Source organism: Saccopteryx leptura, chromosome 1, assembly GCF_036850995.1.
Source record: "Saccopteryx leptura isolate mSacLep1 chromosome 1, mSacLep1_pri_phased_curated, whole genome shotgun sequence".
Taxonomy (NCBI): Eukaryota; Metazoa; Chordata; class Mammalia; order Chiroptera; family Emballonuridae; genus Saccopteryx; species Saccopteryx leptura.
In genome coordinates, this window is record NC_089503.1 from 272,881,519 (window position 1) to 272,896,333 (window position 14,815).

A 14,815-nucleotide genomic window follows, 5' to 3' on the forward strand; every position below is an offset into this window, starting at 1 on the left:
CGTGGACCTCACCTCCAGTGCAGTGCCACTGAGGATAGCGAGGCAGTGATAGACTAGGAGGGGAGCACCCTGAGGGAAAAACCAGTCCTGATTCTCCATCTTATTTCTGAAAAAGAGTTTGTTGGATGCTTTTCAACTAAAAGCAGATGATTAATTCAGCCATGACCTTGTTCTGTCTTTGAACAACAGATAAATTAGTTTACTTGAAAAGAAATCTTTTCATTTATATTTCCATGTCACCTGCGATTTTCCCTGCCTTCTATCCACAGCCCTGCCAGTTGGCAGGAAGAAGGTCAGCAAAGCTGCTGATAAGAGGAGTATAAAGAGGGCTTGGTTCATAGTAAGGGGCAGTGGTCTACTCCGCTGGCAACATGCTGAGCTTCCTGGTCTTCGCCACGCTGGTCCTTTATGGTAAGTGGGTCAAGTGGCCTGAATTCTAGGGAGGGGGATTTTAGCAGGAGGGTCAGAAAGCTATCCATAAGCCCAGGCCTGCTCTCTACTCCAGGTGAGTGGGACACTCTGCCTGTGAGTTCAGCGACAACTTGAATCCCCTGGAGCCCACGATTGGAAGGGTCAGAGCCATTCCCCGTGCAGGCCCCTCATGAAGCTGAGGGAAACCTCTTCCAGGGTCCTGGGCTTCCCTACCACCCCCACGGACAGGAAGACATCCTCAGCCGGTGCCTGGCTGGGATGTGCTCTGCTGTCTCTGACCCCCAGAGAATCCTGCCAAAGCTTGGGGTGGGGGGTCATCTCCTCAGGCCCAGGATGACCCTGAGCAAGAATGAGACCATATACAACCTCTGAGGCCCTACCCTGGTGATTTGAGATAGGTCCTTCATAGCATGCCAGAGTTCTGAGGACAGCCAAGGAAAGCAGAAGGCACTCAGACTCTTGCTTTCAAAAGAGGCTCAGAGAACTCACAGCTGGGGCCCTCATTTGCTAGGGAGGAACTGAATTTGCAGACAAAGCACAACTGCTACCCCCACCTCCACCCTGGGCTGACCCCATGCTTAGTCATCACTCACTTTTCTTCTGCCCCACAAAGGACACAGCACCCAGGATTTTCCGGAAACCAACGCCCGGGTAGTTGGAGGGACTGAGGCCCGGAGGAATTCCTGGCCCTCTCAGGTGGGTGTTTCTTCAGGCCTCAGATTTCCAATAACATAAGAGTTTCCTAGGCACTGATACACAGTATTACATGTGTTTGTGTATGTCCTTACAACAGGAAACTCCAACTGTCTGGAATCTAGATTTTAAAGATAAATGGGACTAGGCTTACCTGGGTTTTCTAAATGTAAAAAGCTTGAAGGAAGGAATTTAAACACCAACCACACTCTCCCAGGCACACACCTAAATACAAATCACATTTATACTCCCAGCAACACCACTTGTGCTACATTAACAAGACTGTGCAAGACTCACACTTCGGACTCCACATACCTGGACACATATTCACACACACACACCTCCAACAGTATGTGTCACACATGCAAGTGCACTCCTGCCCCCAAGTAGAGCATGTTGCTTATTTGGCTATTTAAAGAGTTTCTACTTTCATAACAGGACAGGACAGGCTCTGATTGAAGCAATTATAAATCTGTAAAACTGGCAAATTGAGAGGAATCACTGTAATTAGAATTAAATTCAAGTTCCAAAAATTTGAGCCCCAATTTTCAGTAGTAAAGCTATTGCATAATATGAAGTGCTGAAGGAGAAGACATGAACTGATAAAAATGAACACTCCAATGGTATTTCTAAATATTCCCTAAAGTAAGAGGATAGGGTATATCTTGAAAACACTGGAGAGGAAGTTCTGAAATCTAAGCTTGTGGGTCTTAGGTGATGAAGCAAGCCCATAGCTACATTACCTTCCCAAGAGGAAAGGAGGTGAAAGGACCGGGGTACTTGGCTCTTCGCAGCAACCCAGAGTAGGGTGCTGTAATGCTGGTGGCCGAGGCCAGACAGGTCCACATTGGATTCGGGCAGAAGGGAGAAAAACTGTGGAGCCAGAAAGGGTTGGGCCATTCCATTTATTAAAGTCTCACAACGGTGGACAAGCACACAGGCAGGGAAAACTGCCTCTCAGGCAAACAAACAGCAAAATGGCCCCTCACAGTGGTGGGCACACAATCTGCGCATCTGCAATCCTCCTGAGCACAAGCACCCATAGCCTTACATAGGCCATACCCACGAAGCATTGCCACATGCTCACGCACTAATCAAGCAAAGGGCTTGCATCTGGTAAACCAGTGAGCAAGCCTAACACAGATGCCCATACAGTCTGTATGCTTTTACCTTCCCCTACCCATCCATGTACACAGCAAACATCACCAAACAATGGAGCACTCTTTCCTGCTGATCCCAGATCAACTATACACCCTTTCTAACCACCACTCCAGGTAGCCACTACCAACCAATCAATAGCAACTGACAAGTCAAATGAAACCTATTTGCCATCTCTAGCCCAGAAAGTTGAAGAATGTTTCAAGGGATGGCAGGAATTTAAGGGGGTAATGTAGTTTAGAAAAATCCTTTTAAGAAACACCACCTATTCCTCCTTTCTTCTTCCCCATCTAGATTTCCCTCCAGTACCAGTCTGGAGGTAACTGGTATCACACCTGTGGAGGGACCCTCATCAGACAGAACTGGGTGATGACAGCTGCTCACTGTGTGGACAAGTGAGAAAAACAAAGACTAGCTTTTCTGAGCCCCTGGGAGGGGAAGAGTCTGGCCCTTCTGGAGAAATATGTATCTTTGACCACTCAGGGCAGGACTTTAATGGGCCTCTGGGGAGGTAGTAGAATATAGTAAAAAGTACAAATTTTGGTATCGGGTCAGCTCAGGTTAAAATCCCATTCCTCCATCTTCCAGCTATGTGACCTTAGACAACTTACTTAACTTCTCTAAATCCTCATTCTCTTATCTCTAAAAGTGGAATAATAATATCTACTTTGTAGAGTTATTGTGAGGGTTAAGAAGGTAAAGGTATTTAAATTCCTGCTCAATGCCTAGCTGGTAACAACTTTTTCATATGGAGCAATGGTTCTTATTTGAGCATGTATCAGAATCGCCTGGAGCCCTGGCCGGTTGGCTCAGCGGTAGAGCGTCGGCCTAGCGTGCGGAGGACCCGGGTTCGATTCCCAGCCAGGGCACACAGGAGAAGCGCCCATTTGCTTCTCCACCCCTCCGCCGCACTGTCCTCTCTGTCTCTCTCTTCCCCTCCCGCAGCCAAGGCTCCATTGGAGCAAAGATGGCCCGGGCGCTGGGGATGGCTCTGTGGCCTCTGCCCCAGGCGCTAGAGTGGCTCTGGTCGCAATATGGCGACGCCCAGGATGGGCAGAGCATCGCCCCCTGGTGGGCAGAGCGTCGCCCCATGGTGGGCGTGCCGGGTGGATCCCGGTTGGGCGCATGCGGGAGTCTGTCTGACTGTCTCTCCCCGTTTCCAGCTTCAGAAAAATGAAAAAAAAAAAAGAATCGCCTGGAAGGCACAGATTGCTGGGCCCCGCTCAGCAGTTATTTTATTTAGTAGGCCCAAGCTAAGGCCTGCTAATCTGTACTTGTAACAAGTTTCCAGGTTATGTTGATTCTGCTAGTCTAGGGACCATGCTTTAAGAACTACTGGTCTACAAATTTACACTTCCTTCAAAATCCCTCTGTAAGCCAAGAGCCATTATTTTACTTATGCTCACCACACCCCTCTCAGGTTATGAGAGATTCAGTTTATGATGTTTATTTCAATAATTTGTGATGGTAGTTTGGTCACTCCCACAAGTTAGTGAATTAGGAAATGAGAGATCTTGTTACTTTCTTATCATCCAATGTTTTTTATCCTTCCTCTGCCTGGGCCAAATAAGATGGGTTCCTGTCCTAAAGACAAAGCATAAGATGGCTTCCCAACTTTTCTCTAAGAGGGAAAGAAGTTTGAGCACTGTGGTTCACTCAGGGCTTCCTTCTCTCACTCCAGCCAAATGAGGTTCCGTGTGGTGGTTGGAGACCACAATCTGAGCCAGAATGATGGTACCGAGCAGTATGTGGGTGTGCAGAAGATCGTGGTGCATCCATACTGGAACAGCAATAATGTGGCTGCCGGGTAAGGGCAAAGGTGGGCTAGCCTTGGGCTCAGAGGTGGAGGATTGACTAGCTAGCAACAGGGGTTAGGCTTCCTACACATTCATCCAGGATGACTTTGAGAACTTAGATTTTGGAGAGCTTGAGAATTTTTTAAATTAATTTACTTATTTGATTTAGGCTGGTTTGCCTTATTGAACTGGATCACCTGAAGCTCCTTTTCTGCAGTTTAATGTTTCTGGGGTTATTTTGTTGTTGTTATTTATTATTCATTTTATGGAACAGACTCCATCAGCAAAAGTAAATTTCTTAAAATGAATCTTACATGTGAAAACTCCTCCAAAAAAGGTTTTTTTCTAAATTACTTTAAGAAGTTGTTAAAATGGTGGTCACGTCAATAAAATGTGGGGGTTGAGACTGGTTCAAGTAATTGGGATATTTCTTCAAAACTTTCAGAACTACACAGATTTTTTACATCTTTCTTCCTTGAGAACTCTTCTCTATTACCATCATCATACCACCCTGATCCTCCTGATTCCCCACTTACAACTGAAAGATATCAATCAGCTCCACTCTCCTGGACTGAAGGGGTCAAAGAAAGATCACAACATCAAGACCTCATCCACCATCACTACTGTTAAATATATAATGTCCCAACAATCCAAATGTATAATGCCTCAAGTTTGAGAATTAGCAAATTCAGAATCTTTGGTTTCCAGTTCTTTGGGGACATGAAGGCTTAGTGAGGGCCTGCCCATATGCTGACCTGAAGAAAGGGCTGACATGAATGAGTTATCTGTTTTCCTCCCACAGCTACGACATTGCCTTGCTGCGCCTAGCCCAGAGCGTTACCCTCAACAGCTACGTCCAGCTGGGTGTTCTGCCGAGGGAGGGAACCATCCTGGCTAACAACAGTCCCTGCTACATTACAGGCTGGGGCAGGACCAGAAGTAAGTCAGAAAGCAAAGGAAACAAGAGAAAAAATAACTGAGACATGAAATCAAGCTAAGAACAGACTATGAAATCGAGGCAGAGATTCATAGACTCTAAAACAAACAAAAAACAACCTACCTCAGAGAGTGTTATGTATCAGCCTCTCATTTTATACATGAGTAAACTGAGGCCCAAAGAAATTAAAGACCTTGTACAAGATCACAAGTAGTTAGTAACTTTTTAGCTGGGGCCAGAATCCAGGTATCCTGGCTCCCACTTTGGTGGTCATTATACCATTGTGCTACCTCCATAGACAGTTGCTGAGCTTTAGGTTGGAGTGAATGAACCAGGGTTAGCTATATAAGGTCCAAAGAAATTAAGGTACAGGAGGCCTCAGCCCTCTTCTAGTCATCATGGGAAGATTTCTGGTAGGGAATGTCATTCCAATAGCATGGAAAGGGGGTAGAGCTTTCTATGAGCAGAGATAATTTAGAAGGGCAGAGACATTAAGCCTAACATAGAAGTCTGTCAGCCACCAGGCAGTATCTGAGCTCTGGAAGAGAGGCAAGGCCTTGTTATGAGCAGCCAGTCTACTAAGAACCTAGAGCTGAGACATATACTTCTAACTCAGCTCTACTCTCAGTTCATTTAATGTCATTATGGTTCATTTCATGATCTTTAACACAAAGGGTTGTAAAGATCCAAAGAAATAATTCATGTGCAAAGGCTGTGAAAAGTCATAGAGCCAGATAAAAGCTGCACCAACTCTTAAGAAATAAAAACAAGGGTGCACAGTCCTAGTTCTGTTTCATGGGGTTTACAGTGTATGAAGAAAGTAGGACAGGCAGATAAGCAACAACAAATAATTCCAGTTACTTAGCCAAGGTACCCATTAAATACAAATAAATAAAGTAGGAGTCGGATTGGTTGTTTGGAGCTTGAAAACAGTAATCAAAGATGACTCCCTGAAGGAAAGGGCCTGCAAATTCCATATAGAGAGAGAAAAGAGGAGGATGTAGGACATGCAATGAGCAAAGAGAGCGAGCTTGCCCTTAGTTCAGCTTTCATCACAGCCTGGGAACGTTTGGGAGGATGTGGAAGGTTTTTTTCTTGGACAGTATACGGGGCTGATCTCCAATGCTGTGTATTCTGTTCAGCCAATGGGCAGCTGGCCCAGACCCTGCAGCAGGCTTACCTGCCCACTGTGGACTATGCCACCTGTTCTAGCTCCTCCTACTGGGGCTCCACTGTGAAGAACACCATGGTGTGCGCTGGAGGAGATGGAGCTCGTTCTGGATGCCAGGTGAACACATGTAGGAAGTGTCAGAAGTCCCACTCCAGGTTCCTCCCCTCTCTGCCTACTACTCCTCATCTTTTCCTCACCCCCTGTTCCACACCTGCTTATACCCCATGTACATACTCAACTTTCTACTCTGGTTTCTGGTTTCATGAATGAGAATGAGAATGAGAATGATTCTGTGTTAGTAACTTTTGTGCTCATAGGATATTAAAGTTGAAAGGAACCTAAAAATATATCTTGCCTACTGGCCCCACCTCAAAAGTTTATATGTGGCCCAAAATCTGTGTTGGTGCATATGTGTGTACTTTAGAATTTTTTTGTAACCTAGACTTTTTTATGGATGTCGTGGGACTGAGCCTGGAGTGATGCTTTTAATTTTGCATAAGGTAACTCCCCTCCCATTAACCCAATTATTTTTGTAGCTCCTCTACTATCACCCTTTAACTCCACTAGTATTTACAGTGGTATATACAGGTGAATATAGTAGGGGAAAGTGCAGAAAATGGTTTTATAACAGTAAAATATATATGAACCTTCTATTTAAACAAGCTCAATCAGCAATGATCATCTTGCATATTTCTTACTGCAATTCAACAAATGTTCTTGATTATCTACTAAATAAAATGCCAGACACTGTGCTAAATTCTAGGGATACAAAGCTAAGTCAAACACTGTGGAGGAATGGGAAGAGCAGACATATGAAAGAACATTAAAATACAATATGGTTAAGTGTTATAATAAAAATAAGCATCAGGTGATATGGTAGTTCAAAAAATAGGTACTTACCTCACTATCTGTTGGGGTCAGAAAAGACTTGCCTTCCCTGAAAAAGTGGAGTCTGTAGTGCGTCCTGAAGGTTAAACAGAAGAAGGAAGGAAAGATATTTGGAGAGAAGAAACAGCATGGAGAAAAGCATGGGCCAAGAACCTAGGTTGGACACATAGAGAATTATGGGTGTTCCCTACAGCAGGTGGAGCAAAGGTCAAAGCCCACAAGCCTCCAAGCCCAGCCTGCTGCCTTTTTTGGCTTTTATTTTTTTATATATTAATTTAAGAGAGAAAAAGAGAGAAACATAGATTTGTTGTTCCTCCCACTTATGCATTCACTGGTTGATTCTTTTATGTACCCTGACCAGGGATCAAACCTGCAACCTTGGCATATTGGAACAACATTCTAATCAATTGAGCTACCCAGCCAGGTCATGCTACCTGTTTTTGTTTGGCTTATAAGCTAAGAATAGTTTTTATGTTTTTTAAATGGTTGGGAAAAAAAATAAAAGAATAATATGCCATGACACGCGAAATATATGAAATTCCAATATCATAAAAATATTTTATTGGAATACGGCCATAGTTGTTTATTACATATAGTTTATGGCTGTTTTCCCAGAATTAAGTAGTTGCAACAGAGACTGTATGGCCTGCAAAGCCTAAGATATTTAATATTTGGCCCTTTACAGAATAGTTTGCTGACCCCTTTGGGTTACAATATAAACTAGCGCAGACTAGGGAATGTCAGGAGATGACACTAGGAACCATGTGACAGGGCTTCCAATACCATGCCTGGGGACATGAACTTTATCACTTAGATATTGAGAAATTATGGAAGAGTTTTAAACAGGAGAACAGCGTGACCAGATTGGCCTTTTAGAAGCACTCTCTGATGACAAGATAATCATGTTTTTGAAGAGGGCAAGGCTGGCAGGAAGAGTGGTTAGAAGACTATTGTAATTATCTAGGCAAGAAACCTGAGGGCCTGAATTAGGGCAGAGGAGAAGAGGGAAGAAAGAGACTATGGAGTGAATTACAGGCATTTGGTTTAAGTGATTTGGGAGAGGGGTTTGCTTCCTTAAATGAGACCAAATTTATAGGATTTGGGAGAAAAGGTGATGAGTTTGGGATATTCAGGTATTAGTTAACTAGTAAGAAGTCAGATATAAAGAAAATGGAGGCCTGACCTGTGGTGGCATAATGGATAAAGTGCCGACCTGGAATGCTGAGGTTTCCAGTTTAAAACCCTGGGCTTGCCCTGTCAGGGAGATATAGGAGTTGATGCTTCTCATCCCTCCCTCCTTTCTCTCTCTCTTCTCTCTAAAATGAATAAAGTCTTAAAAAAATAAAGTGGAACCTAGGGGAGCAAACTGGGCTAGAGATAAAGCAAATGAGACCCCAAAACTGCTAAAAAAAAATAAAAGAAAAAGAAAAGAGCAATGAGTTAGAAGAACTGTGATAGTATAAATACTTGAATGGTTCAGGGAGATAGGTAAAAGACAACAAACCCAAAAAGCTCTAAAAGGGATCAGAGGCAAAAGAAAAATAAGGGTTTCATAAAATCTCAGAAAATACTGATAAGTCATCACATAGTAGACAATGCAGCCAGGAGCCACAGTAGATACCTGAAAGAGACTACTTAGCAGTAGATGAGTCACTGGCAAGAACAATTCCAGTGGAGTGGTGATGGCAGAGTCTAAAGGGTAAGGAAGAAGAGGCAATAAGAAACATACCAAGGAAATGTACTCTTCAAAGAATCTTGGGTGAGAGAGAGAAGCAAAAAAAGTCTGGTCACTCTAAGAGCAATGACAAGCCAAGAAGAGAGTGCATTTTTTAAGAGGAAAGAAAATTGAGTATGTTAAATAGAGAGGAAAGCATCCTATAGAATCAAAGAGAAGAATAAATGGATGGCACAAGATCCCAGAGGAGACAGAAAAGATGGAACCAAGAGCATAGCTGGAGCTGGCTCTGAACAGGGAGAAGAATGCCAAAATGTGCATAAACGTGAAAGCGTGTGCATGCTGAGTAGATGGAAGTTGGCAGGTGTTCTGCATTATAGCTTCTGTTTATTCATGAAGTGGGAGTCAGACTGGATGCTGAAAATGAAGTGGAAAGGCTTGTATGGGTCTGGATTAAAGTGAATGACAGAAAGATATGCCTCTAATTAAAATGAATGAGAGAAGGATTGGCCTCCAAAAGGTTAAAGACCACACAATAACCATTCATTTTACTCAAAGACCCAGTTGTAGAAAATTGATTCCCTGGTCAGTTGGCTCAGCGGTATAGCATCAGCCTGGCATATGGAAGTCCCAGGTTTGATTCCTGGTCAGGGCACACAGGAGAGGTGACCATCTACTTCTCCATACCTTCCCATTCTCTCTCTCTTTCTCCCACAGCAATGGCTAGAATGCTTTGAGCAAGTTGGCTTTGGGCGCTGAGGATGGTCCCATGGCCTCACTTCAGGCACTAAATAAAAAAATTAAAAAAAAAAAAAGCTTGGTTGGCAAGCAACAGAGCAGCGGCCCCAGCTGGGCAGAGCATCTCCCCGTCAAGGGCTTGCTGGGTGGATTCCGGTTGGGGTACACGCACAAGTCTGTCTCTATGCCTCCTTGCCTCTCACATAATAAAAAAGAGAGAGAATGGATTAACCCAGGAATAGGTTTTCCTTAATTACTTCAGCAAAAGGACAGGATTGCAGATCAAATGCAAAGTCCAAGCTAAGAGTAAGCGTAAAAGGAAAAGCCAGCAGGAGGCTGGTAGGCTGGCTGAAATAGTGGAAGCAAAAGCTTAAAGGTTTTCTGTGAGCACTTAGTACTATGGAAGTAAGGTGACTAAATCATCCTGGTTCTCCCAGGGTTTTTCCAGTGTTAAAACTTAAGAGTCCTGTATCCTGGGAACCCTATATGCAAGGAGGGGCTAAAAAAAGAAACTAAGGCATAAGGCAACCTCTTCCAGGTCCTCAACAGCCAGTTTAATTTATAATCTCTTAAAGTTTAAGCTTTCTGAATTAATTCACTTCCTTCTACCCTCTCCCATGGTCTAGTTTTCTAAAAAACTAGAGTACTTCTCTTCTGGCTGCCACTCCACCTGACAATTCTCTGAGACAATGTGTCTCTAGGTCCTTTCCCATTGGCCTCTTCCAAACATTGAGTCTTCTAGGTTTGCAGACTTCTCTGTATGTTCCCAACCCTAACCTGAGAATAAATTTACTGAATTCTTTTTACCTCAATCCCGTACTCCACTGAGCTCTTGTCCATCTCTTCCTTGGGTCCTAAAATCCTCAGCCATGCCCTCCATCTTTCCAGGGCCTATTTGTTTCTTTGCAGGTCAATTAACATAAGACAATAGTATTACACACAACTCAAATTACCATCCTGACCCACAGCCCAGAAATACTCTCAAATTCCTATTGTTATAATTTGAGTAGAAAAGGTTTGGGGTTTTTTTTGTATGTTTCAAGTACAATAAGCTAAAGAAAACATCTTTGCCTAAGCAGTAGTTCAGGTGGGGTACAACGAGTTCCTTTTTAAAAGAATTATCCCCAATTTAAACTTTTGGTCTGTTTCTCTAGTACTTTCGTTTTTTAAGTTTTTCTTTTTTCTTCTTCTTCTTTTTTTTTTTTTTTTTTTGTATTTTTCCGAAGTTGGAAACGGGGAGGCAGTCAGACAGACTCCCGCATGCACCCGACCAGGATCCACCCGGCATGCCCACCAGGGGGCGATGCTCTGCCCATCTTGGGGCATCGCTCTGCCGCAATCAGAGCCATTCTAGCGCCTGAGGCAGAGGCCACAGAGCCATCCTCAGCGCCTGGGCAAACTCTGCTCCAATGGAGCCTTGGCAGCAGGAGGGGAAGAGAGAGATAGAGAGAAAGGAGAGGTGGAAGGGTGGAGAACCAGATGGGCGCTTCTGTGTGCCCTGGCCGGGAATGGAACCTGGGACTTCCATATGCCGGGCCAACGCTCTACCACTGAGCCAACCAACCAGGGCCAAGTTTTGATTTTTTTATGGAAGCTATATGTATTAAATCACTTAAAGGGGCAAGTATAACTATGAAGCTTAATAATAGAAAAGAATAGTCATTGTGTTCCTTCTACCCCTTGAGTTCTTGCTCCCCAGAAGGGAAAACTTTCAACTTTTTGCAGCTGACTTTTGGTTTCTACCCCTATACCTCTCTTAAAATTTTTTTTATATATATATAAAAAGAAAACAAGCACTAAAACTATGATTAATATTGCATCCATGATACAAAAACAGCATGTATTAAACAGAATGTTCATAAAATATATTCAAAAAATATATATATATATTTACATTGCTACTTAATTTTTCAGTTTAGGCAGTATGAGAGATGCGGATCTCTTTTCCTTTTATACATATATACTTCCCCCAACCATGAACTTTTCCCATCACCTTCAATCTCCCCAAATAATTTTTATTAGATTAACATTTAATGTTTATTACGATTTATGTCAAATGCTATTCACAACCAAACCATGTATTCTATGATTACTTTTCATTTTCTACATAACTTTGTTTTCCCTGGAAAATAATAATTGCTTTTTTTATTTGTATACTACATACTCAACTTACTGCTAATTCAACCCACACTCTGTACTAATTTGTAAGTGACTTATTTTATCTTTTCTTTTTCTGAGTGTTCTGTGTCTTGGTATGTGTCTACTTGCATTCAGCACAAGGGACACTTACTAGGTTTTATCATTCTGTAAACTCCAGAGCTTTATTTCTGAAAATATTTATTTGTTGATGATTTCCTCCCCTCCATTTTTATTTTCTCTTTCTAGAATTTATTATTGATTTATTTACCTTCTAAATTGGTCCTCTTATTTTATTTATACTTGGTTTGTTCTCCTTTATCTTCTAACACTTCCAATATTTCATTTCTACTATCATATTCATAATTTCCAAAGGCTCATTTTATTTTCTGAACATTCTGTTTAATACATGCTGTTTTTGTATCATGGATGCAATATTAATCATAGTTTTAGTGCTTGTTTTCTTCTCCCTGCATAATCTTGGTAGCCTTTGTTTATTTTTTTGTCTCTTTCTTTTGATCTTTACTTTTATACTAGAGGTTTTCTTCAAATGTTTGGTAACCTTTGGCCATCTGCTCTTATTTCAGAGTGGTTGGTAAAAAGCAAATAGGTAGCTCTGAATCTTAGGTGGGGTTCATCGATAGTGAACTGCTTTGTCAGGTGATCTGGCTAGGCCATTTCATTGAGGGACTTTCAATGTCAGCATCTTTAGGTCTGTCCTCTTATGCTAGTCATATTCTTCCAAGGAGTATCATCCAATTTAATGTCTGGAATTATAGAACTGGCATTCTAGGGACTGAGTATGAAGAAGAGTATTAAGGTCATATTCTATAAACCCAGGTTCCTCTAATTCAAAGCCTGAACACATAACCACTACCCAATACATCTTTTTCTTTCCTCTTCACCTCAGTTTAGTTTTTGTTTTGTTTTGTTTTGGTTTGGTTTGGTTTTTTGGGGGGTTTTTTTGTATTTTTCTGAAGTTGGAAACGGGGAGGCAGTCAGACAGACTCCCGCATGCGCCCGACCAGGATCCACCAGGCATGCCCACCAGGGGGCGATGCTCCGCCCATCTGGGACATTGCTTTGTTGCAACCAGAGCCATTCTAGTGCCTGAGGCAGAGGCCATAGAGCCATCCTCAGTGCCCAGGCCAACTTTGCTCCAATGGAGCCTTGGCTGCGGGAGGAAAAGAGAGAGACAGAGAGGAAGGAGGGGGGAGGGGTGGAGAAGCAGATGGGCGCTTCTCCTGTGTGCCCTGGCCGGGAATCAAACCCGGGACTCCTGCATGCCAGGCTGACGCTCTACCACTGAGCCAACTGGCCAGGGCCCACCTCAGTTTAGTTTAACATGTGTTGACTACCTACACTGTGTGTAACCACTAAGTCTAATTAGACCCATTGGTCTACATGCTGGGGATAGAGAAATCATTAGAACACCCTACTTCTCCCATTGCAGGTTCAATTTAAGTCAATAAAAGCTTTTAAACTTTAGATGTTCAAAGTTATTGTATATGTTTGCATTGTGGAAAGAAAAAATATCAGCAAAACACAGCTTCTGTCTCAAGCTCTTAGATATGCATGGGAGGTAGAAACAAATTATGAAACCAAAATATAAGGTAGAACATGACATAAATAATTCAAAAGAAAGAAAGAAGTACTGTGGTTGTTTAGAAAGAAAGAAGAAATTCATCTTGATTGTGGGGATATGAAGCAAGTGGTGATTTGAATTAGTTTTAAAACTACAGGATTTTACAGAGATGGGGATGGACAACATGTAAGCAGAAGCAAAGGCCCAAAGATCAAAATATCTGGAATTTTAGAAACCTATTTTTATTCTCTGCAGGGTGACTCTGGGGGCCCGCTCCACTGCATGGTGAATGGCCAGTATACTGTCCATGGAGTGACCAGCTTTGTATCCAGCCAGGGCTGTAATGTCTCCAGGAAGCCAACAGTCTTCACCCGGGTTTCTGCTTACATCTCTTGGATGAATAGCGTAAGTCTTCTAAAAGAAACGGGTTCAAATAGGGTCATCTGGAGACCTGTGCACGGGCTAGGTTGGGGAACAAAAGTTGGGTAGGGGAAGCCATCATATTCCTCAACACATTCAATGTTTTCCTCCTTTCCCATCCCTCCATAGTACACTTTTCCTCAATAATGCTGCCGTTCCGAGTTCCCCTTCACATACCCACTAAGCAGGCTTCACCATATTGTTTACTGTGTAGAGTAGGATGATGGTAACAACAGATCTGAACCAGGCACATATCACTACTTTCCTATGTGAAATCCAAGGGGAAAACAGCTTCAGAAGGCGTGCATGCTCCTGGACAAGGGAAGAGGCATTAACATTCTCTCCCATTATGAGAATTTGCTCTACCCTTTGGACAGAGGTTTTACCACTGTAAACAATGTTTGAGGGTGAGGTGAGACTCTACCTATACTGACCTAGTGGGAGAGCCTCACAGTCACTCCACCTGTGCTCTCCAGTCTTCTAATATATTCTGGAGTCTGATGGCATGAACACTGACTTACAACCATTTCAAATTCTGTCCTTGCCACTAAGTCCTGGGTATATGCCTATAACATTGAATTGTCCTGACACAGCGGAAACCTACTTCCTGCTCCACAACCTGTTAACTCCCCATAAACCCAGTACAGGGCCATACTTAACTAGGAACCCTGAAGGAACAAGAAAGGAGGTGGGCAGAAGTCACTGACTGTGAGTATAAATGGCTTTTCCTTCAGGTCATTGCCAGAAACTGAACATCTTCCCGAGTACAACAGCCATTCCAAGATGATTCTTCAATTCACAGTAGGCCTTGAGACCACCAACACTATTTGAACCAGACACAGAAAAGCAAATAAAACTGCATATAAATTATCAAACTGTGTCTTTTTTTGTAATTAAGCTCTCTAGAAGAAATGTAGTTCTAGGGCCCAAGTTAGATTTCACCCCACTTCTGAGTGGTTCTTCCATTTGCTGCCACCTCTACCAGTTCACAAACTAAGCCAAATGGGAGTAGTTTTATATTATCCTTTTGGAATTATTTTAGGGTCTGCCTATCTCCCCTCCTCCTGTACATATTTGCTATATTCAATGGTACAGAATACTTTTTTTTTTTTGTATTTTTCTGAAGCTGGAAACGGGGAGAGACAGTCAGACAGACTCCTGCATGCGCCCGACGGGGATCCACCCG

The 14,815-nt window shown here is 42.9% G+C and overlaps 1 protein-coding gene across 1 annotated transcript; it reads left to right on the top strand.

Annotated features, from left to right (window-relative positions):
* Nucleotides 1–289: 289 nt before the first annotated feature.
* On the top strand, nucleotides 290–14,504 carry CELA1 (chymotrypsin like elastase 1). Its single transcript, XM_066353979.1, has 8 exons — nucleotides 290–411; nucleotides 1,046–1,128; nucleotides 2,578–2,678; nucleotides 3,965–4,090; nucleotides 4,882–5,018; nucleotides 6,159–6,304; nucleotides 13,465–13,614; nucleotides 14,364–14,504. The coding sequence occupies exons 1-8, from the start codon at nucleotides 372–374 to the stop codon at nucleotides 14,379–14,381; spliced, it is 801 nt and encodes a 266-aa protein (XP_066210076.1). The 5' UTR covers nucleotides 290–371; the 3' UTR covers nucleotides 14,382–14,504.
* Nucleotides 14,505–14,815: the final 311 nt, after the last annotated feature.

Excerpts from the sequence above, each read along its gene's own strand:
- CELA1 (XM_066353979.1), top strand. The coding sequence starts at position 372 with ATGCTGAGCTTCCTGGTCTTCGCCACGCTGGTCCTTTATG. Across the intron at positions 1,129-2,577 it reads GGAATTCCTGGCCCTCTCAG|ATTTCCCTCCAGTACCAGTC; the intron begins GTGGGTGTTTCT and ends TTCCCCATCTAG. Across the intron at positions 4,091-4,881 it reads AGCAATAATGTGGCTGCCGG|CTACGACATTGCCTTGCTGC; the intron begins GTAAGGGCAAAG and ends TTCCTCCCACAG.